Source organism: Notolepis coatsorum (assembly GCF_963971535.1).
Source record: "Notolepis coatsorum genome assembly, chromosome: 2".
In the NCBI taxonomy this organism is placed as follows: domain Eukaryota; kingdom Metazoa; phylum Chordata; class Actinopteri; order Aulopiformes; family Paralepididae; genus Notolepis; species Notolepis coatsorum.
Window position 1 is genome coordinate 62,104,859 of NC_140166.1, and position 22,189 is coordinate 62,127,047.

At 42.5% G+C, this 22,189-nt stretch overlaps 1 protein-coding gene across 1 annotated transcript in view; it reads left to right on the plus strand.

Moving 5' to 3' along the window:
• The window catches only part of apba2b (amyloid beta (A4) precursor protein-binding, family A, member 2b), a gene marked incomplete at both ends in the record, with an annotated part of 110,469 nt that extends 92,547 nt beyond the window's left edge, over positions 1-17,922 (plus strand). The window contains 5 exons of the mRNA XM_084308183.1: positions 4,765-4,944; positions 9,710-9,922; positions 14,127-14,246; positions 16,249-16,389; positions 17,851-17,922. Of these exons, the coding sequence (XP_084164309.1) occupies positions 4,765-4,944; positions 9,710-9,922; positions 14,127-14,246; positions 16,249-16,389; positions 17,851-17,922 (726 nt within the window). The remainder of the gene's footprint in view (positions 1-4,764; positions 4,945-9,709; positions 9,923-14,126; positions 14,247-16,248; positions 16,390-17,850) is intronic.
• Between the last annotated feature and the right edge of the window lie 4,267 nt (positions 17,923-22,189).

Here is a 22,189-nt window from a genome sequence, read left to right on the forward strand (position 1 = left end):
ACGCTTTTGCTGTGTGCAGTTATATTCCTCCTCTGTGATTTGATTTGATTTGATTTGATTTTTATTTGTCTCGAACATAGAAACATAAAACAAGTTTAAAAAACAAAAAGGTAAATAGTCAAAGACTATTTCCATACAATAAGTGTTCGAGAAGGAACAGGTAAATTTTTTTTAAACGTATCAAGCCCTGCCCCTTCCTTACAATATTATATTTTACATTATAATTTAATTAAAAAAATATATTATAACAAATAATGGAAAATTAAATAAAAGTAGGCCTAGAGTTTTTTATTTAAGCATTACATCACGCGCAGGAGTGGTTTGTGAACAATAAACCATGCCTAGGGGTGGTCGTTAGACCCCCCTAGGCATGGTTTATTGTTCACAAATCACGACTGCAAGTGGTGTAAAGCTTTTATACAACTGCCACATTCATCCAACCTTATTTCTATACAATAAACACACATTAATCGAAGATTTATTGAAAAAACCATCCGCCAGAAAAAGTAGTTCCCACAACTACAAAAAAGACAATTTGCCTCCATGTGGAAGCAGATCGGAAGTGCATCCAACCAACTAACACATCCAACTGTGTATTATTGGAATGATTGAGAGAAGTTGCCTCATGTGGAAGCAGCTTGAAGTGCATCCAACCAACTAACACATCCAACTGTGTATTATTGGAATGATTGATTGAAAATGTTATTACCAGATGCAGAATGGGTACAATACAGTACGGCTCAATACACACAATTGTTAAGGGAATGCAGACCTACTTTCCATAGAACTTCATTCTTAGATGCTTCTATAGAAAGTAAGTAAAACAAATTAAAAAGTTTTCTTTGCCCTATAGGAAAAAAACGTTTTCTTCGCCCTATTCTTTTATTTATTTTTTTAAACCTACTGTAGAGGGGTGTGTGGGGGGGGGGGGGGGGGTGTGGCGGTGGGTGGAGACTAGAGCGAGCGCTGACAGTCGAAAGGAAAAAGAAATTGAAAAAAAATAGAAAATTAATCAATCAATCAATCCGCGATTTTTCTTTTGTTACAGAATGATTCAAGACCCATCAATTACATCATCCAACATTGTTTAAACGACTAAGACATTCGCTGTGACAGAATCGCTTGATATTTAGTCGTTTAGTCGCTATCAACATATCCATTTGTAAAGATTATTGTCCACCTTCTTGTGATCCGGCGGATTGATGTGATGTGATTCGGTTGTGGGCGGGTCCTGGGCCAGCAAGCGTGGACTGATCGCAATACATACGTGTAAATGGACTGTTTCAGCCAATCAGAATCGAGAAATTTGCATGCCGTTGTATAAATATATCCAAATATCCAAAAAATATGTATTAGGCAGTGACATTACTGCTCAAGCTCCTCTCGCTTATATGTGTCCATAAGTGCTTGTTTATAGCTCTACCTTTAAATTGATTGATATTTTTGCTTAATTTTATACTCGCATCCAGACCATGTGACTGATGATGGTCCTCATCCCTTTCACTACCACTACCAAAGGGTTAACCCTTTCACTGCGACAATACAGAAGTACAGTTTCCACGTCAAATGTATATACTCCCTTTTCTTGACTCTTTTTGTATCACAAACAGTACTGTATTTGCAAATCTGGTATGTCATAAATGTACAGTATAGATGTAGCAGTACTGTCTATCTGTATGTCATGTATGTCATATATGTCCTGATGAATTGAAAATGGGGGACCCTGATGTAAACAAGACGAAAGTCTTTCTCTGGTCTGCATCCCCTTAACAATTGTGTGTATTGAGCTGTACTGTATTGTACCCATTCTGCAATATGTTAATAAAGTTTTCAATCAATCAATCAATCAATCAAATCAAATCAAATCAAATCAAATTTATTTATAAGGCCCGACAACACACGTTAATGTCCCCATGGGCCGCAGGTCTTCTTTAAACAAGTCAAGAAGAAAACATAACAATAAGTCAAGAACAGAACAAGAACACCATAAGGTCCAAAAAATTTAAGATAAATGCAAATAAATTAAAGAATGAAAGAATGCAAGCACTCCCAGACATACCCCACGCGAAGGTAAGGAAAAACTCACTAAAACCTAACAATAGGAAAAAAAGCTCCACAGGCAGTGTGGAGGAGAGAAACCTTAGAAGGGCCATTCAAGGGGGGATCTCCCTTCTTAGATGTTGGTGATAGTAGTGTTGCAGACGGACAGTTGGTAAGCATGCACTCATGTGTGTAGTGAAACACAGATGAGTGCATGCAATAGCAACTGAACATTTTGAAAGATTAAAGATAGAGCTAATAGCGATAGCAACTGAACATTTTGAAAGATTTAAGATAGAGCTGATAGCGGATCTATTTGAGGCACAGGGGCGGCGCAAAGAGGGTCACGTCCTCCCCGTCTTAGTCACGGGACATTCAACACTCCGGTCATTGCTCAGGGACAGCCGGAGACAGGGAGATAGGGGCGGCGCAGAGAGGGTCGCGAACTCCCCGACATCATCGCGGGACGTCCGGCACTCCGGTCACCACTACGAGACCTCCGGAGACAGGGGGGCACGCAGAGGGGGTCGCAACCTCCCGGCCTTCATCACGGGACGGCCGACACTCCGGTCAGCACTCCAGGACAGCAACTCATAGGGGGACAGGGAGACGGGACAGGCGTTAGACAGCTCATGTGATTGTAGTGGGCGGACATAGCAATAGATACAAGTGGTAAGCATATATGTGAATGGAGTAGATATATGAAGTAAGCATATTATGTGAATAGAATAGAAGTACTTAACCCAGCAATGAAACCGCGTTGACTGTTAATCTGTTAACAGTCTGTTAATACTGTTAATCAGTTGACAGGACCACGGACAGACGACGGTAAATAACTGATCCAAGGCCTCGGAGGTGCATGTAGAGCAGTCACTGCAATCTTGGCCAAGACCCAGAGGCATCCATCACCTTAGTCAGCGGTAGGAGACGGGCACTCAGAGAGATGGGGGAGGGAAGGGGGGGAGGCGGGGGGAGGGAGGGGGGGGAGGGGGGGGGAGGGGGGGAAGAGTTAGAGAGTTCCCATGTTTGTGGTGCTGCAAAAGAGCAGACATGTAGTACCCTGTAGTGCCATGTAGTACCCTGTAGTACCCTGTAGTGCCATGTAGTACCCTGTAGTACCCTGTAGTACCCTGTAGTGCCATGTAGTACCCTGTAGTGCCATGTAGTGCCATGTAGTACCATGTAGTACCCTGTAGTGCCCTGTAGTACCATGTAGTACCACGTAGTACCCTGTAGTGCCATGTAGTACCATGTAGTACCATGTAGTACCCTGTAGTACCATGTAGTACCCAATCAACCCTTTCACTGCCACGTGACAAAAGGGTTAAAAGGAAAGATCGTTTCTACAGCATTATTGTTTATGGACTGCTGCACCATATCCAGGGCAGACACTAGCTGTTTGTACGTTAGATGATAGCAAAGAGCCTTTGACAATGCAGATCAATTGTTGTGCTTGGAACATGTAAACCACTGTAATCTTTGCTGCAGAATGCTTTCTCGTATCAAAATCAAATCAAATCAAATGTATTTGTAAGGCCCAACAACACACGTTAATGTCCCCAGGGGGCGCCAGGGTGGCGCGCCAAGTACAGCGCTGCGGTGCAACACGGCCGTCCCGGGTGCGTCCATTCTTTTACCAACGGATTTCCAGTTTCCGCGTTCGCGTTCTGTGATCTGATTGGCCACTGACGTTTCTGGTGCGATCTGATTGGCCACTGACGTTTCTGGTGCGATCTGATTGGCCACTAACGTTTCTGGTCATGTGACATGTGCGCCCAATCGCGGGACGCGCCCATTTCCGCCTCGAACAGCAGCAAACTACCTACCGCCTAGTTTATCACTGGTTAAGCTTAGGCGACTCTTTCGAAGTTGGTTAAGGTTAGAGTTTGGAATCAGGGCAGGCATTCTATCGCCCTGCTCTAAGACAAACTCTAACCTTAACCAACTTCGAAAGAGTGCCTAAGCTTAACCGGTGTAGAAACAGGCGTCACACGTTTGGCGCGACCAGAAACGTCAGTGGCCAATCAGAGCGCAGAACGCGAACGCGGAACTGGAAATCCGTTGGTAAAAGAATTCAGGCGTCCCGGGTTTGACTCTCGGACTCGGCGACCTTTGTCGAATGTCTTCCCCCCTCTATCTCCCATACTTCCTCTCTCTCTCTCTACCGGACTGCCCGGTAGCAAAAACCAATAAAACATCTACCAAAAACATTTAAAAAATCACAATAAATCAAGAACAAAGCAAAAAAAAACACCATGAAATCCAATAATTTAAATATCAATTAGGCGTTCTCTTCTCTATAGGTGGAATAGCTACATCTAACATTTATACAACTATTATTATCTCACCGCTTTTCCTTATCTTTAAGGAGATCTTTTATTTTTAGATCATTAACTCTTTGGAGTAACCTACGTGCCTCAAAACCTCTGCTGCTTTTACAGTAGATACATTTTTTTAAATAATCTTAAATTGTATTTAACACTGTAAAGTATTTTGTTTTGTTTTCTTGTTTTCTGTTTCTTTGCTTGCATGTAATTTTAGCCATCTTAATTGTTAGTTTCATTATGCATTGTGTGTTGAGTACTGACTTTTAATAATTTTGTTTTGCAATAATTGTTTTGGTATGTTTTTTTTGTGTGGACCCCAGGAAGACTAGCTGGTTGCTATGGCACCAGCTAATGGGGATCCGTAATAAAATAAAATCTAAATCTCATCGGTTCCCAGGCCCAGCTGATAGCCCAGTCCATTGGCCAGGCCTTCAGTGTGGCCTATCAGGAGTTCCTGAGAGCCAACGGCATCAACCCCGAGGACCTGAGCCAGAAGGAGTACAGTGACATCATCAACACCCAGGAGATGTACAACGATGACCTCATTCACTTCTCCAACTCTGAGAACTGCAAGGAGGTAGGATGGCGTCTAGTGAACAAAACTGAAACTGAGTCCGACTGGAAAGTATTTTTTTTTGTATCCACTTTTTCTCCTTATTTTCTATTTTTCTCCCATCCCAATTTCGTGTTTCCAATTCTCGGAACTGGAAAGTGTGGAAAGTGTTTCTGTGTCTTTTGAGGATGTGAGAGTGAGTTTAACCCACAGCACCGCTACTCTCCCCAGCCACTTCACAACATCTAAAGTCTATCGTGACTGCGCTTCGCGGTACCATCCGTGCATGGTGCATGGTTGGGTGATGTGTGTGTGTTATACGTGTGTGCATGGTTGGGTGATGTGTGTGTGTGTGTTTGTGTTATACAGTAAGTGTGTGCATGGTTGGGTGATGTGTGTGTGTTATACTGTAAGTGTGCATGGTTGGGTGATGTGTGTGTGTTATAAGTGTGTGCATGGTTGGGTGATGTGTGTGTGTTATAAGTGTGTGCATGGTTGGGTGATGTGTGTGTGTTATAAGTGTGTGCATGGTTGGGTGATGTGTGTGTGTTATACTGTAAGTGTGCATGGTTGGGTGATGTGTGTGTGTTATAAGTGTGTGCATGGTTGGGTGATGTGTGTGTGTGTGTTTGTGTTATACAGTAAGTGTGTGCATGGTTGGGTGATGTGTGTGTGTTATAAGTGTGTGCATGGTTGGGTGATGTGTGTGTGTGTGTTTGTGTTATACAGTAAGTGTGTGCATGGTTGGGTGATGTGTGTGTGTTATAAGTGTGCATGGTTGGGTGATGTGTGTGTCTGTGTTATAAGTGTGTGTGTGTGCATGGTTGGGTGATGTGTGTGTGTTATAAGTGTGCATGGTTGGGTGATGTGTGTGTTTGTGTTATAAGTGTGTGTGTGTGCATGGTTGGTTGATGTGTGTACAGTATGTCTATGTTTATAAGTGTGTGCAAACTGTGCATGGTTGCGTGATGTGTGTGAGTTTGTGATTTAAGTGTGTGCATGGTTGGGTGATGTGTGTGTGTGTGTCTGTGTTACATAAGGTACTTTTGTAAAGTGTATATGGCAGGTTAAAAAAAGAAAAAGAAAAAAAAGCTCAATTGTATTCGTAACTAAATGTATTGTATTAAAGAAATATTAAAATGTACTTCTTAATGGGAAAGAAAAACATTTCCAAAATGTACTAACCCACGTGGATCCATATACTGTATATTAATTGATCATAATAATGTAATAATAATCACTTTTATTATATAGCACCTTTCATACATGGATTGCAGCTCAAAGTGCTTCACAGCAAATAGCATAAAATGAACATAGGCATAAAATCAGCATACAGTTGACAGAATAAAAGCAATGCATGAAGTGCAGACATAAGAATAGGCATAAAAGACAATAAAAGTAGTGCAATGTAGAACGTGCAGATGTAGCCGCTATCAGGCCTACTCCTCAACAGACCCTTGTTACGACTCTGGGATATTCAGGATTATCTTTAGCCGAAACTGTGACGTATTTATTTTCAGCCTGTTAGGTAATAAAGACAGAACAATGCAGCTAGCCTATCACACCAGCCTGCATGTGTCAGCTAGCCTATCACACCACTCTGCATGTGTCAGCTAGCCTATCACACCACTCTGCATGTGTCAGCTAGCCTATCACACCAGCCTGCATGTGTCAGCTAGCCTATCACACCACTCTGCATGTGTCAGCTAGCCTATCACACCACTCTGCATGTGTCAGCTAGCCTATCACACCAGCCTGCATGTGTCAGCTAGCCTATCACACCAGCCTGCATGTGTCAGCTAGCCTATCACACCACTCTGCATGTGTCAGCTAGCCTATCACACCAGCCTGCATGTGTCAGCTAGCCTATCACACCAGCCTGCATGTGTCAGCTAGCCTATCACACCAGCCTGCATGTGTCAGCTAGCCTATCACACCAGCCTGCATGTGTCAGCTAGCCTATCACACCAGCCTGCACACACTACGTCATCTAATAGGCGGCCTTATTTAAAGTACAAGTTCTCATTCTCTGCTGCTTTGCCTAGGCTGGTAAAGCTATGCCTCCTAAAGTGTGCAAACGGAAGTACAGGAAGTACAGGAAGTACAGGCTTTCCGGTTTCGACAAAACAATTATAGAAACGTGTGCAGTGCACAATATTTCCTCGTTTAAGCCACTGCAACGGCTTTGCCTGAAGAATTTACTACATGACCGGGACGTTCTAGCTCGTTTGCCGACAGGATTCGGGGGGAAAGTTTGGTCCGTTCGGAGGCAGCTTCCAGGGGAAGTACATACACCGGAAATTCTACCCCATACACACTTTTGGCCGTTGTGCTTTACCGGGCTTTATCTCACGGAGGAGATACAACTGGGAACGAGGTTATGCTTTGCCTATACCTGCTGCTGCTGCTCATGCTTTCCCACTCCCACCACCAGCAGCATCCACCTGTGGGCTCTGTTTCTCTGCGGTCATGAATTGATATGGTTCCCCCTGGGGGCGGGGGGTTGTAATTGATCACTCCCTGCTCTCTGATGTTTGACTGGCTTTCATTTCTGCTCAGCAGGGAGTGATTTAGAAACGGAATAAATCTGTTTACATTCATGCTCAACAATGGTTTGAAGAACTGTGACATGGAAGAAGTATAGATATACATAACTGGACATGAGATAGTAGATGTTGTATAAATAAATATACATAACTGGACATGAGATAGTAGATGTTGTATAAATATACATAACTGGACATGAGATAGTAGATGTTGTATAAATAAATATACATAACTGGACATGGGATAGTAGATGTTGTATAATACATAACTGGCCATGAGATAGTAGGTGTTGTATAAATATACATAACTGGACATGAGATAGTAGATGTTGTATAAATATACATAACTGGACATGAGATAGTAGATGTTGTATAAATATACATAACTGGACATGAGATAGTAGGTGTTGTATAAATATACATAACTGGACATGAGATAGTAGGTGTTGTATAAATATACATAACTGGACATGAGATAGTAGATGTTGTATAAATATACATAACTGGACATGAGATAGTAGGTGTTGTATAAATATACATAACTGGACATGAGATAGTAGGTGTTGTATAAATATACATAACTGGACATGAGATAGTAGGTGTTGTATAAATATACATAACTGGACATGAGATAGTAGGTGTTGTATAAATATACATAACTGGACATGAGATAGTAGATGTTGTATAAATATACATAACTGGACATGAGATAGTAGATGTTGTATAAATATACATAACTGGACATGAGATAGTAGGTGTTGTATAAATATACATAACTGGACATGAGATAGTAGATGTTGTATAAATATACATAACTGGACATGAGATAGTAGATGTTGTATAAATATACATAACTGGACATGAGATAGTAGATGTTGTATAAATATGCATAACTGGACATGAGATAGTAGATGTTGTATAAATATACATAACTAGCCATGAAATAGTAGATGTTGTATAAATATACATAACTGTACATGACATGTATAAATATACATGACTGTACATGACATGTATAAATAATATACATGACTGTACATGACATAGCAGACGTTAAGTAAGGGATAATACACGATGAGGTGTGCGTTTATTGAAAGATAATGCACGATGCAGGAGCTAATTACATCTGCAAAGTGCATTCTTTTTCATAAAATGCAAACCTCTAGGTGTGTTATTATCCCACTTATACCATGGCCATGTTATTGATTTGTGGACAATGAGATGTCTGGCTATAGCAAGCCAGCCTTTTTGTCAAACGTACTGTCAGAACATATTCATGTTTGTTAGCCATAGGCAAAGTTATTGACAGAAAAGGCTTGCTAGCATGACGTTAGATTCCTGGGTCATCATCAGGGTCATTTGGCACACGGGAGAAGTTTGCCTTCAGGGTTACAAGATACAAGATACTTTAATGCCACACAACGATGGTTGGTGGTAATTGTTTGCGGTACAGATTGTTAGGCACTGGTTACATCAACATGAAACATCAGACATCAAACATCAAAAACGCCCCCCTCCCGCCTCCCAATCCCCACAATAAATACATATATACATAGATACATACAGGACAGTCACGGTAACAGTGTCAAGGCCCTCCCATAGTCGAGCGGACCATACTATGGGAGCACCTTCAGTCAGTGACAGATGCTTGCCCGTCTGTGCAAAGGGGGGGGGGGGGGGGGGGGGGGGCGGGCCAGGGTGTTCAGTGTTCGGACTGCTGTGGGGAAAAAACTGTTTGTGAAGCGTGTGTGTCTGGTTAGAATGGACCTGTAGCGACCTGAGGGCATGTGCTGGAATAAGTGGTGTGCTGCTGGGTGAGAGGGATCGTTGACTATTTTTCCAGAGCGGGTGACTGTGCGTGAGGTGTAGATGGAGTCCAGAGAGGGGAGGGGGCAGCCAATTATTTTGGAGGCTGTCTTGGTGATGCGTTGAAGTTTGTGTTTGGTGTGTTTGTCAGTTGAGCCGTACCAGACTGTGATGGATGAGGTGAGGATGCTTTGAATTATGGCCTGGTGTAGAATTGGACCAGCAGGCGTTGTTGGACTCTGTATACTAGTTCCTCAGCTGCTGCCAGACGGCTAACAAGCACATTCAAGTTTAGCTGTGAGGCTCTAGCTGTGCAGTATATGGACAAATAATCAACACCCCTGAATTGAAAATGGGGGACCCTGATGTAAACAAGACGAAAGTCTTTCTCTGGTCTGCATCCCCTTAACTGGTCTGCATCCCCCACACACACACAGCTGCAGTTGGAGAAGAGTAAAGGTGAGATCCTGGGCGTGGTGATCGTGGAGTCCGGCTGGGGCTCCATCCTGCCCACGGTCATCCTGGCCAACATGATGAACGGCGGGCCCGCGGCGCGCTCCGGCAAGCTCAGCATCGGAGACCAGATCATGTCCATCAACAACACCAGCCTGGTGGGCCTGCCACTCGCCACCTGTCAGGGGATCATCAAGGTACGCGTGGGACTGGGAGACACAGGGCTACTAACGTCCTGGAGTACAGTTGTGTCCAATAGGGAGGTGTAGTCTGACGTCACTCTGGACCGCCCGCGAGGTCCACCCGTATAGGGAGGTGTAGTCTGACGTCACTTTGGACCGCCCGCGAGGTCCACCCGTATAGGGAGGTGTAGTCTGACGTCACTCTGGACCGCCCGCGAGGTCCACCCGTATAGGGAGGTGTAGTCTGACGTCACTTTGGACCGCCCGCGAGGTCCACCCGTATAGGGAGGTGTAGTCTGACGTCACTCTGGACCGCCCGCGAGGTCCACCCGTATAGGGAGGTGTAGTCTGACGTCACTCTGGACCGCCCGCGAGGTCCACCCGTATAGGGAGGTGTAGTCTGACGTCACTCTGGACCGCCCGCGAGGTCCACCCGTATAGGGAGGTGTAGTCTGACGTCACTCTGGACCGCCCACGAGGTCCACCCGTATAGGGAGGTGTAGTCTGACGTCACTCTGGACCGCCCACGAGGTCCACCCGTATGCGTCTATGCCAAATACAACGCAGTTCGGTTTCCGGGTTCCTCTGATTGGCCACTAAGCCCACGTGACCGCGCGCTAGCATGCCCCCCTTATCGCCCGCTGCCGCGCTGTGAAGCGGAAGAGCCAGCGAGGCGACGCGAGGCGGTGGTTTCAGCAGCAGCGGCCGTCTTCTTCCGAGGCGGCTCGTTCTTATTAATCCCTAATGTCATGTATGTTGTGTATGTCATAAATGTCGATATGAATTGAAAATGGGGGACCCTGATGTAAACAAGACGAAAGTCTTTCTCTGGTCTGCATCCCCTTAACAATTGTGTGTATTGCGCCGTACTGTATTGTACCCATTCTGCAATCTGTTAAATAAAGTTTTCATTCATTCATTCATTTCTCCCCCACTACTCCCAAAAGTAACACTAAATAGATAAAGTACAACAACGCCAGACTCAAGAAACTGTGTTGCATGGGTGTAATCTCTCCTCTAGCTATATCAAAGAGGTTGCGTTCAGGAATCGACGTTGTGATGTCCTTTCTTGCGGTGAATTCCTGCCTGAACATTCAAGACATGCTGTATTGCGTGGGGCTTTTAGAGAGGAAGATCCGTAGGACATCACAACGTCGATTCCTGAACGCAACCTCTTTGATATAGCTAGAGGAGAGATTACACCCATGCAACACAGTTTCTTGAGTCTGGCGTTGTTGTACTTTATCTATTTAGTGTTACTTTTGGGAGTAGTGGGGGAGAAATGAATGAATGAATGAATGAATGAATGAATGAATGAATGAATGAATGAATGAATGAATGAATGAATGAATGAATGAATGAATGAATGAATGAAAAGTTTATTTAACAGATTGCAGAATGGGTACAATACAGTACGGCGCAATACACACAATTGTTAAGGGGATGCAGACCAGAGAAAGACGTTTGTCTTGTTTACATCAGGGTCCCCCATTTTCAATTCATATCGACATTTATGACATACACAACATATGCGACATTAGGGATTAATAAGAACGACCCGCCTCGGAAGAAGACGGCCGCTGCTGCTGAAACCACCGCCTTGCGTCGCCTCGCTGGCTCTTCCGCTTCACAGTGCAGCAGCGGGCGATAAGGGGGGCGTGCTAGCGCGCGGTCACGTGAGCTTAGTGGCCAATCAGAGGAACCCGGACACCGAACTGTGTTGTATTTGGCATAGACGCCACCCGTATAGGGATTAATCATTGGGGAAATGGATTATCGGCTATTGTAACAATTCTGCCTCATGAACATTGGAAAGCTTTCCATTTTTGCACAAAATGAGTTCCCTTCTATCACTAACATTATTGTTTAAGTATTTTTGGTTGAAATAAAATGCGGCGATTTATTTTTTTTACAATTAATTGCGAATATTTTCACGTTGAGCTATAGATTGTGGATGAATGTGCACAGAAAGGTACACCGTGCAAATGTTCATGCTTTATTTGTTTTAAACGAGACGATTTAGAAATGGGCAATGGGGGAAATACGTTGCAATTTTGCGAGGTGGACCGGCCGGAAACGGCAATAACGTAACCACTACACCTCCCTATAGACCAGGAAGTAACCACTACACCGTGACCTCCCGATAGACCAGGAAGTAACCACTACACCTCCCTATAGACCAGGAAGTAACCACTACACCTCCCTATAGACCAGGAAGTAACCACTACACCTCCCTATTACGGTGTCATATTCAATATGGATCAGCGTGAGATACAGTATGGTTTGTTGCCAAAGTAACACTCCGCTGCTACCATAGATATATATATATAAACACTAGATGGCTCACAGCGGAGTCTCCCGTGTAGTTCAACGGCGGCCATCTTGTTTCAGTGGACTATTGCTTATAAGGTGATGATCTGCACAAACAAAAATAGATAGATACTCACGGGTGTAAAAAGTACCCAGAAATTATACTTACAGTAAGTGAAAGTATGGGTACCGTTTCAAAATCTGACTCAAGTAAAAGTCAAAGTATCTGGCTAAAAACACACTTGAGTAAAAGTAAAAAAGTCCTACTTTTAAATGTACTTAAGTACTAAACAGTAAAAGTAAAAAAAATTGTTTGAAAGGGATAGACCAGGGGTCTCAAACTCATTCCATTGTGGGCCAAGTTTTCATTTTAACTATACAGTACATTGCACCAGGCGAGTTAGTTGAAGAGGTGAGCCAATTAGTGAAATCATCGGCTGGTGTTTAGGCAAGGCTGGAATGAAACCAAGCAGACACTCTGCCCACAATGGAATGTGTTCTGCGATAGACAATGCTGAAATGAAAGAACAGAGGACACTTTTTGCGTTAAAATTATTTAATGCACTTCTCCATTGAAGGTAAACTAACATGGACGGGATTCACATCACAGCATGAATAATATCACAATATTAAAAACAGAATGGTGTATCCTGAATAATATCACAATATTAACCACAGCATACTGGATTATCCTGAATAATATCACAATATTAAAGGCAGAATACTGGCGTACCCTGAATAATATCACAATATTAAAGACAGAATACTGGAGTACCCTGAATAATATCACAATATTAAAGACAGAATACTGGAGTACCCTGAATAATATCACAATATTAACCACAGAATACTGGAGTACCCTGAATAATATCACAATATTAACCACAGCATAATGCGGATCTGACTGTCTATTCTTCTGATAGCAGGGGTTTAATCAAAGATCCCGGCTTTCTAGTGTTGCACAAGGACCAATCAGCATGGGTATGGGCGGGTTCATTTTCCATTGATGGGGATTTGATTGGCTGTTTACCTGCGGTCGCAGGATTAATAACGTTAATGTTAGTTCGGCCAGATAAACAATTAAAATATACTAATTAAAATGGTTGGACCTGTGAGATTTTTACTTTGTACTTTGTAGGTCTGCATTTTAAATGTAAGGAGTAAAAAGTATGTTTTTTTTCTCTGAAATGTAATGGAGTAAAAGTACAAAGTATACAAACCTAATAATACTCGAGTAAAGTACAAATCCCCCAAAACAGTACTTAAGTATTGTAACGAAGTACAATTACTCAAGTACTTTACTATTATGCTCCCATATTGAGGAGTAGTTCCACGTTTTTAGTTGTATGAGACTATTCTCCAGCACCATGAGGCCAGATGACTCAGAACTTCACAGGCCTCCGCTTCCTATTGTAAGGCAAACATATTTGTCAAGTTTGGTGGAAATCGGACAGTGCATTCACAAGTAACAAAACGAACAGTTTTGTCCTAAAAAGAGGCGTGTAGATCACTGCATATAATAGTGCTGGTGACACGATGGCGGTGTGAAAAGCCCAAATTATTTCAAACCCCTCTGTCATTAACAAATAATATTAGAAATCCAATTCAAGCTTTGCTCTCACCAGCCCCCAACCATTTGGACCTGACGTACACAACGTACTGGTTATGTAAATTGCCAAGCTGCCTCTTAACACTGTGTGTGTGTGTGTGTGTGTGTGTGTGTGTGTGTGTGTGTGTGTGTGTGTGTGTGTGTGTGTGTGTGTGTGTGTGTGTGTGTGTGTGTGTGTGTGTGTGTGTGTGTGTGTGTGTGTGTGTGTGTGTGTGTGTGTGTGTGTGTGTGTGTGTGTGTGTGTGTGTGTGTGTGTGTGTGTGTGTGTGTGTGTGTGTGTGTGTGTTTTTTCTTCTTCAGGGCTTAAAGAACCAGGTCCAGGTCAAACTGAACATCGTCAGCTGTCCTCCCGTCACCACTGTCCTTATCAAGAGACCAGACCTGAAGTACCAGCTGGGTTTCAGTGTCCAGAATGGCATCGTAAGAACAGACCTAACATTCTTGCAACTATTTCACGTTTTCCTATTTCACTATTTAATTGATAATACTGACTGTCAGTATTGTGATACCATATCACACTCCTTCAACTCAAGAAATATTTTAAGCAAAAGCCAAATCCTATCATCTCTTCTTAGGGTTCATTGTGATGTCGGCTTATCATTCTGCGCCTCAAAAGTTATTATAGCTATAGCTCTGTCTGTTGCAGCAATCACTGATAATTAATAAGATACTCCACTTTATTAACACCACTTACCCTCTTACAGGTTATTCAAACCTTGGTGTTATCACACCTTGACTACTGCCCAGCAATCTGGTCAAGTGCAGCAAAAAAAGATCTCAACAAACTTCAGAATAGAGCAGCTCGTCTGGCACTCGGGTGTTCTACGAGAACAGGTGTAGACCAAATGCATAGCGATCTTACGTGGTTGAGGGTAGAGGACAGATCGACACGCAGTCTACTAACACTATTCAGGAATATAGCTGTGTCTAAACAACCAAGCTGCCTGTACTCAAGAATAACCTTTTCACAAGACAGACATAAGCACAGGACAAGACAAGTCACCAGGGGTCCTGTTTCAATTCCTCTACCGAGATCAAATGCAATGAAATTAACTGCTATGTACAGTATATGGCCATCTCACAGTGGAATAGGTTGCCATATGAAATTACTCAAGCAACAAGCAAAGAAAGCTTTAAAAAGCAAGTAAAGAGGTTACTTTTGGGTACAGGCACAATGCTTGATATATAACGTTTTATTATTTTACTAGTCATTTTGTAATATTTTGGTATAATGCTAATGTAATGAGGTGGGTTGGATGAGTGTGGGGGGGGGGGGATTATGTTTGATTATGTTATGTATATTGTTTCGTATGTTTATTGTTGGTTTTATTTTTAATTATGTTGTTTGTTTGTATTTATTGTTTTGTGTGGACCCCAGGAAGAGTAGCTGTTGCCATTTGTAACAGCTAATGGGGATCCAAATAAACTCAAACTGCACTCCTAGCTGCACAGCCTCATATAAGCATCCAGGACTGTCATCATGTTACCGTCTCCTCTTCTCACTGATTAGGGTGTCTGCGGATTTTCAACAAGTTACATTTAAGACTTTTTAAGACCTTTTTTAATACGAATTTCACCACCACACTAGCAAAAAAAACTAAAAACACATAGACACTGAACTGACAGCTGCACTTGCGTGCCTATTTAAATTCGTGCATGTTCCATACAAGCTGTGCCCTGCAGCCATCTGTACTGCAATATGGTGAATAAAGTAATCTGAATCTGAATCTGAGCTCCCGCCAGACACACCAAGCTCCCGGTAGCCCAGCAAAAAACTTGAATACAAAAAACATTTTATATATTTAATATTATTAAATCTCCTGACAGCCGGGCTGCCTCCCCCCCCCCCCCCCCCCCCTCAAACATTTGATTTAAGACTTGTTCATACCGTTCAAGGCCTTAAATCGATAATTATGTAAGACTTTTTAAGACTCTTTAATACCCTGCTGATATGCTATTTGCCTCAAATAGATCCGCCATCAGCTCTATCTTTCAAAATGTTCAGTTGCTATCGCATGCACTTATCTGTGTTTCATTACACATATGAGTGCATGCTTACCAACTGTTCGCCTGTTTTACTGCAACACTACTATCACCGACATCTAAGAAGGGAGATCCCCCCCTTGAACGGCCCTTCTAAGGTTTCTCTCCTCCACATTGCCTGTGGTGCATTTTTTCCTATTGCTAGGTTTTTAGTGAGTTTTTCCTTACCTTCGCGTGGGGTGTTGCATTTATTTTGCTTTTTTTGGACGTTATGGTGTTTTTGTTTTGTTCTTGATTTATGTTTCTTCTTCACTTGTTTAAAGAAGACGTGTCCGGCCCATGGGGTCCGGGACATTTGCGTGTGTTGTCGGGCCTTACAGATTAATTTGATTTGATCTGATACGAGGCCCGTCCTCTTTGTTTACGTCTTCCCTCACAGATCTGCAGTCTGATGCGCGGCGGCATCGCGGAGCGCGGGGGGGTCCGTGTGGGCCACCGCATCATCGAGATCAACAGCCAGAGTGTGGTGGCCACGGCACATGAGAAGATCGTCCAGGCGCTCTCCAACTCCGTCGGCGAGGTTAGACGTGCACATTCACTCAACCTCTTAAGCTGCAACATCCCATATATGGGACATTTTTCGGACTTTTTGCAACCAGCACTTTGTTGCCTAGTGGCTCGGGTGTGCATATTTTGTAATACAATATATATATCGAATTGAAGGCTTATTTTTTGCCTGTCGATAGCGACAAAATCCGACAAAATCCGACAAAATCCGACAAAATCCGTTCAGCGGTTCTCGAGTTACATGCCGGTATTTGAGGCTTGTGCAAAGTACACTCCCAACTCAGGCTGCAGTAGTTCCGTCAATCTAGATCCGATCTCGAAAATTATTGTGGATCGTTGTAGCCAATGAGTGTGGCTTTCCAATGATACCCCACATGGGGATCTACATAAAAAAAACACGAAAACAGGAAGAGCAAAACAGCCGAATGAATTGAAGTCTATGAGAAAACTGAGTTTTTCTTTGTACACAGTTTACCAAAATCACTCCTAATTACTCATTTCTGAATGGATCTTTATGAAATTTGGATATGTACTACATAAGGCTTCAGGCTATGGATTTGTAAGCCATACCACCTTCTGGGGAAATACTACCTCTGGACTACTAACTACTACAGAAAAACTTTAGTAGTAACTTTAGTAGTTTTTTTACAACTCAAGTTCAGACCTATGTCACTATTACGTTAGCACTAAAAGTGCATTCTTTCTCTGGAATCCGAAACTTCAGAATGTCATCTTTCAAAAGAGACCAGGCTCATGCATGTGCTATAAGGATAAAGTATGTTGTTTTGGTTTGCAAAAAAAGTATGCAGTCCTCAAAAACGAAAACGAAAATGGCCAATTTTGGAGGCGCCTGTTAAGAGCCCTTTCCGACCTGTGTATTCCAAGGTTCAAAACAAATATGGCCAAATGTTCTTTTAAATTCTGGGGAGCCATCAATAGCCGACACAATTTTAAAAAAGTAGAAAAAGTCAAATCATGGCTCCTTGACAATGTCAAAAAGTAGATTTTAAAATGCATGAAAATGTTGTCTGATACATTGTTGTCTGTGGCTACGTTTGTAACTGCATTTAAAATGTTCATGTCTATGTAGTTTGTCAAATTGTTATTTATGGTCATGTTTTGTATCGCTCGTCTGTCTGAGACCAAGGACCACAATGGAAATAAGTCTTGACTTTTTTATGTAGCATCCATGATGTTTTTCTGGGATCTTGTATCTTTTTAAATGTCTAATAAAATGTAATCAAATCAAAATCACTACCATACTACAGAAGGTTAACCCTTTCACTACCACATTACAGACGGTTAACCGGCTGTGGTGTGGTAGTGAAAGGGTTAACCTTCTGTAGTGTAGTTGTGAAAGGGTTAACCCTTTGTTGTGTGGTAGTGAAAGGGTTCAATTAAATAAAAAAATTATTTTTTTAAGAGGTCGCCAATTTTGTTGAGTTTACGATGCGTTTGTTTCTTTCCTCGCCAGATTCACATGAAGACCATGCCAGCGGCCATGTTCAGACTGCTGACAGGACAGGAGACGCCCATGTACATATAACCGAAGGACAGAGCCTGTTCCACACGTTGTTGTGATGTGGCTATTCAAGCTTTGAAGGGCATAACAAGCTGATCAATGACTAGTAGAGGATGGCTTTTCACTGTGCCCAGCCAGATGTTTCGCCCCCCCCCCCCCATGACTTCAAAGGTTTATCATCTTCCCTGTGCTGAACATCCAGTTGCCACTCCTTGGACACACAAGATGCTTTCTTAGCTCGGACCAGCTGGAGGAGTCCTCACGTTACGTTACGTTTGTTTATTTATTTGTCTTATCTTGTGCTTCTTTATATTAGTGAGTCGAGACTGTGTGTGGACTGACTTGAGTGAATGCATCACAATTTATTTTGTATATCCATATAAAGTTAATGGTACTTCTTGTAGATATTGATTCCTTTTGTTTTCTGTTATTTATTTATTTTTTCATGTAAATACATATTTTGCTAATGATAGTAGGCAGCCCAGAGCGGACCGTGGTTGCTTTGTGTATATCTATCGGACGTCCCGGCTGGTTGGAAAACGGCGAAGACGAAGACAAACTTGAACGTCTGCCGTCAGTTGAGATGGACTGTGAAAAGGCGGAGTCTTGGGGGAGTGACTTAAGTGTTAAATATCTTTTGGTTTAATATGTTTAGTTGATGCTGTAATGTAACCTGTGCATCAAACCAATGCTCGCAGCAGAGGTTTCATGGGGAGAAAATGCCATATCGTTCTAATTTACTTCATTGACCTTGTTCACATGGCGGCCATTTTGCTCTTATGCCATGTTCAGGTTGGGATTTCTTCACTCCCTGTTCCCACCTAAGGTGGGCTTAAGTGATTTTTAGTCTTAAATATCTTTGGTTTAATATGTTTAGTTGATGCTATAATGTACCCAGGGTTCCCACAGACATTGCAAAATGACTTTCCCAGGACTTGGTTGATTAATGGTTGATTTGAATTTCAAGACGTTTTTAAGCAGCTTGTAAACAAAATTGGCTGTTTTCAAGGAATTCCAGACATTGACTTTCTTTGTAAAAAAAGAATCAAGCACTTTAAGCACTTCAAGGACCTTGTGCGAACCCTGTGTGCCTGGGCCTCAAACGGATGCGTGCAGCAGAGGTGTTATGGGCGGGAACAGGGCGGGAAGAAGCCGAGCAGGACAGGAGAGCAAAATGGCCGCTGTGTGAATATGGTCAATTGTAGGGCAATACAGAAGTTCAACCTCTTAATGGCACAGAGTCATTCTGAGGGGTGTGCTAGTCTTTTTTTTAAATTCCACGTGTAAAAGAAATTCCATGTGTATTGGACATTGACAACACTCTCACGCACATTTAGTATAACAGGCAACTCAGCATAACTATTGACATACTTTGTTTACGTTTTTGAAATGGAAATCATGTAGGCCTATATGAAACTTGCGACAAAAAGTTGCATTTTCTTTTGTGTGCTATTTTACTGTGTGTTCCTCTTTATTAGTGTCGCTGACTGAAACTCATACGTACTATGAGTGGATTGCGAATGTACCGTGTCGTGTGAGCTGTGTCCATTGCCATAAGCAGTATTAGAATGTCTGTACATAAAAACAAAACGTGTCTAGTATTGTGCTCATGTAAAAGAAAGAAAGAAAAAAAAATAAGGAAATCCCGTGGTTTAGTCACTGCAGACATCTTCCCTCCTGTATGTTGGGCGCCTCAGGAGAGAAACAGAGAACTGTGAATCTCGCACTGTGACAGCAACAAGAAGCCTTACCCCTGCGTAATGGTTTTAAAAATGCATTGTACTAAAATCTAACCATATGAACATTATCTGTGTGCATGCCTCTTAAGATAGTATCATGTCATTGTGGCAAGATAATAAAATCTAAGCTAAACCCGGCTGTTTTTTGTTATGACTGGATTAACAGAAAATTGATAGAAGCTTAAAGCGTAATGTGTTAAGTGGGTAGTGTATTACTGACTCAAGGTTTTACATAATGTCATGTTCACTCTGTTTGGAGATGTCATGTTCTGTACACTCGAACCACTAGCACCCCCTGATGCCTGTAATGAAGTATAGCAGTTTAGGAAAAATGTACTGCAGTAAAAACCACCCAAGAAATAAATCGGGTTTCTTGTATTTTATTTTTTTATTATTTTTTAAACAAACATATAAACAAGCATGACAACACACGATAAGATATACAAGCATTAATTGTCAGGGCACATCCAATGAGATCACCTTTTAGTTAGTTGTTTTATATAAGATATACCCATAATACCTGTTATCTAAAAAAAAAAAACCTACACACATATGCTCAGCTTGAACCCCCCCCTCCCGGACCCCACCTTGAGAAGTACCTCCACTATCCCTCGCACCTAACCAGACACTACCATTATAAGCTAGCTTTTATTCTCTCCACCACTTCTAACCACATTGACATTTTGGATTAATTGAGACCCAGAATTCTTGCTGTAGATATTTCATGGTAAATTACATCGAGATATGTAAGAAACCAAACTTTACGGCACATTTTTTCCGGTTGAAACCAGCGTGATGCGATCAGCTTTTTGGCTACTGTGATACCCGATAAAACCAATCTCTTTAGCTGTGGATTCACTGCAAACTCAAAAACATCATTCAACAGCAATACCGAGGGGTGTACAGGTATATTCCAAGATACGAGTTTTGATATTTGTTGGGTCACATCTTTCCAGAATGCCTTAACTGGTGAGCAGTCCCAATACATGTGCATAAATGTCCCTTCGTCCCCATTTGTACATTGGGTGCATTTGGAATCTTGTTTGAGCCCCATTCGGCACAGTCTTATAGGAGTCAAGTATGTCCTGTGAATATAGTTAAGATTGATTTGTTGATGATCCGGGTTCCTTGATGTAAGTCGGACATTTGCCCAGGCTCCTTGCCAATCAAAGTCATTTTCCAGGTCTGGTATATCCCTCCTCCAGACAGAGTCAAGTTGGAGGGTTTCATACGAGGACGTTAGTAATTGATGATAAAATTCTGAAACAAAACCTCTCGATGTCTCTCTTGAGTAGAAGAATTTGTGGTATCTGTGGTGTTCAATTGGTCTGTCTAATGGAACACCGTGAGACTTCAAACATAGCTCTAACTGTTTGTGAAAAAGCCATGTGGACTTGGTGAGATAAAAAAATTTGCGTATTTCTTTATCACTACAAAAACCCTGTTTGTTAAAAACATCCCCTAATGAGTGTATGCCTTGCTCTTCCCATATAGGGAATCGTATAGGTCGTTTTCCAATTAAGAGAGCATTGTTATTGAATAAGGGAGTATGATTGTGCCATTCTTGTGGGTTAGGATTTTTTTTTTGTGATTCACGCCATATCCGGATCGCATGAGTAATTATGGGGCCAAATTTTCGTTCACAGTGCTTGATTGGTAGTTTAGTGTATGCTATGTCCTTCAGTCTATGTGGGGCTACTATGTTTTCTTCTATTTTTCTCCAAGATGCTAATGCTTGGGAGTCAAACCATGTTGTCAATGGACTTAATGAGTATGCCTTAAAATATAGGAAAAAATCTGGAAATGCCATGCCACCATCTGCTTTATTTCTCTGTGCGGTGGATCTTTTTATACGTGGTGGTTTGTTATTCCAAATAAATTTGTATGTGGAGGAGTGTAATCTTTTCCAGTAACCCTCTGGAGGGGGTAACGGTAGCATTGAACAGAAGAAGTTGATTTTAGGTAGTACATCCATCTTAACTATTGATATCCGTGCTTGTACTGTGTTTTTAAGTTTTGCCCATCTATCAAGTCGGGTAGTGGGGCTATGGGTCCAGCCGACATTGTAAACATGTTGCATGTTTGTGGTGTTATAGAGATCTTGACTCAGTCGCAAGCTATAACTGCGGGGAGGATTAGGATGCTATCAACGTTTGTTGTTAGGCATGTTTGGTTGGAGCACTCTCCTCTTGGGGAAGAGGATAGGTTTTCTCTCCTCACAACTCCTTTTTCCACGGAAGGACTTTTGGTCGTTCTGTGGAGGCGCAGGCGGTTGTTGATCTGGGTCCCACACCGCCTCACGCTGTGCAGCCAGAGGTTGGAGCACGGCCTCGTCAACGACTGTGGCGAGGCCCTCGACAGGCGGCCATGTTTCCCCCGCCAGTGGTACCCTGGGCGGAGAGTCAACAGGGATCCACAAGGCCGACAGCCTTGGTGGCCGAGGGATCGGCCATTTTGGGTGTATTCGGCTTGGATAAAACAAGCCGTCGTCATTCTGCCGCGAGCAGCCCGCTCCCCGTTCAATCCTCTCTCCGTTACCCACGGAAGCGGGG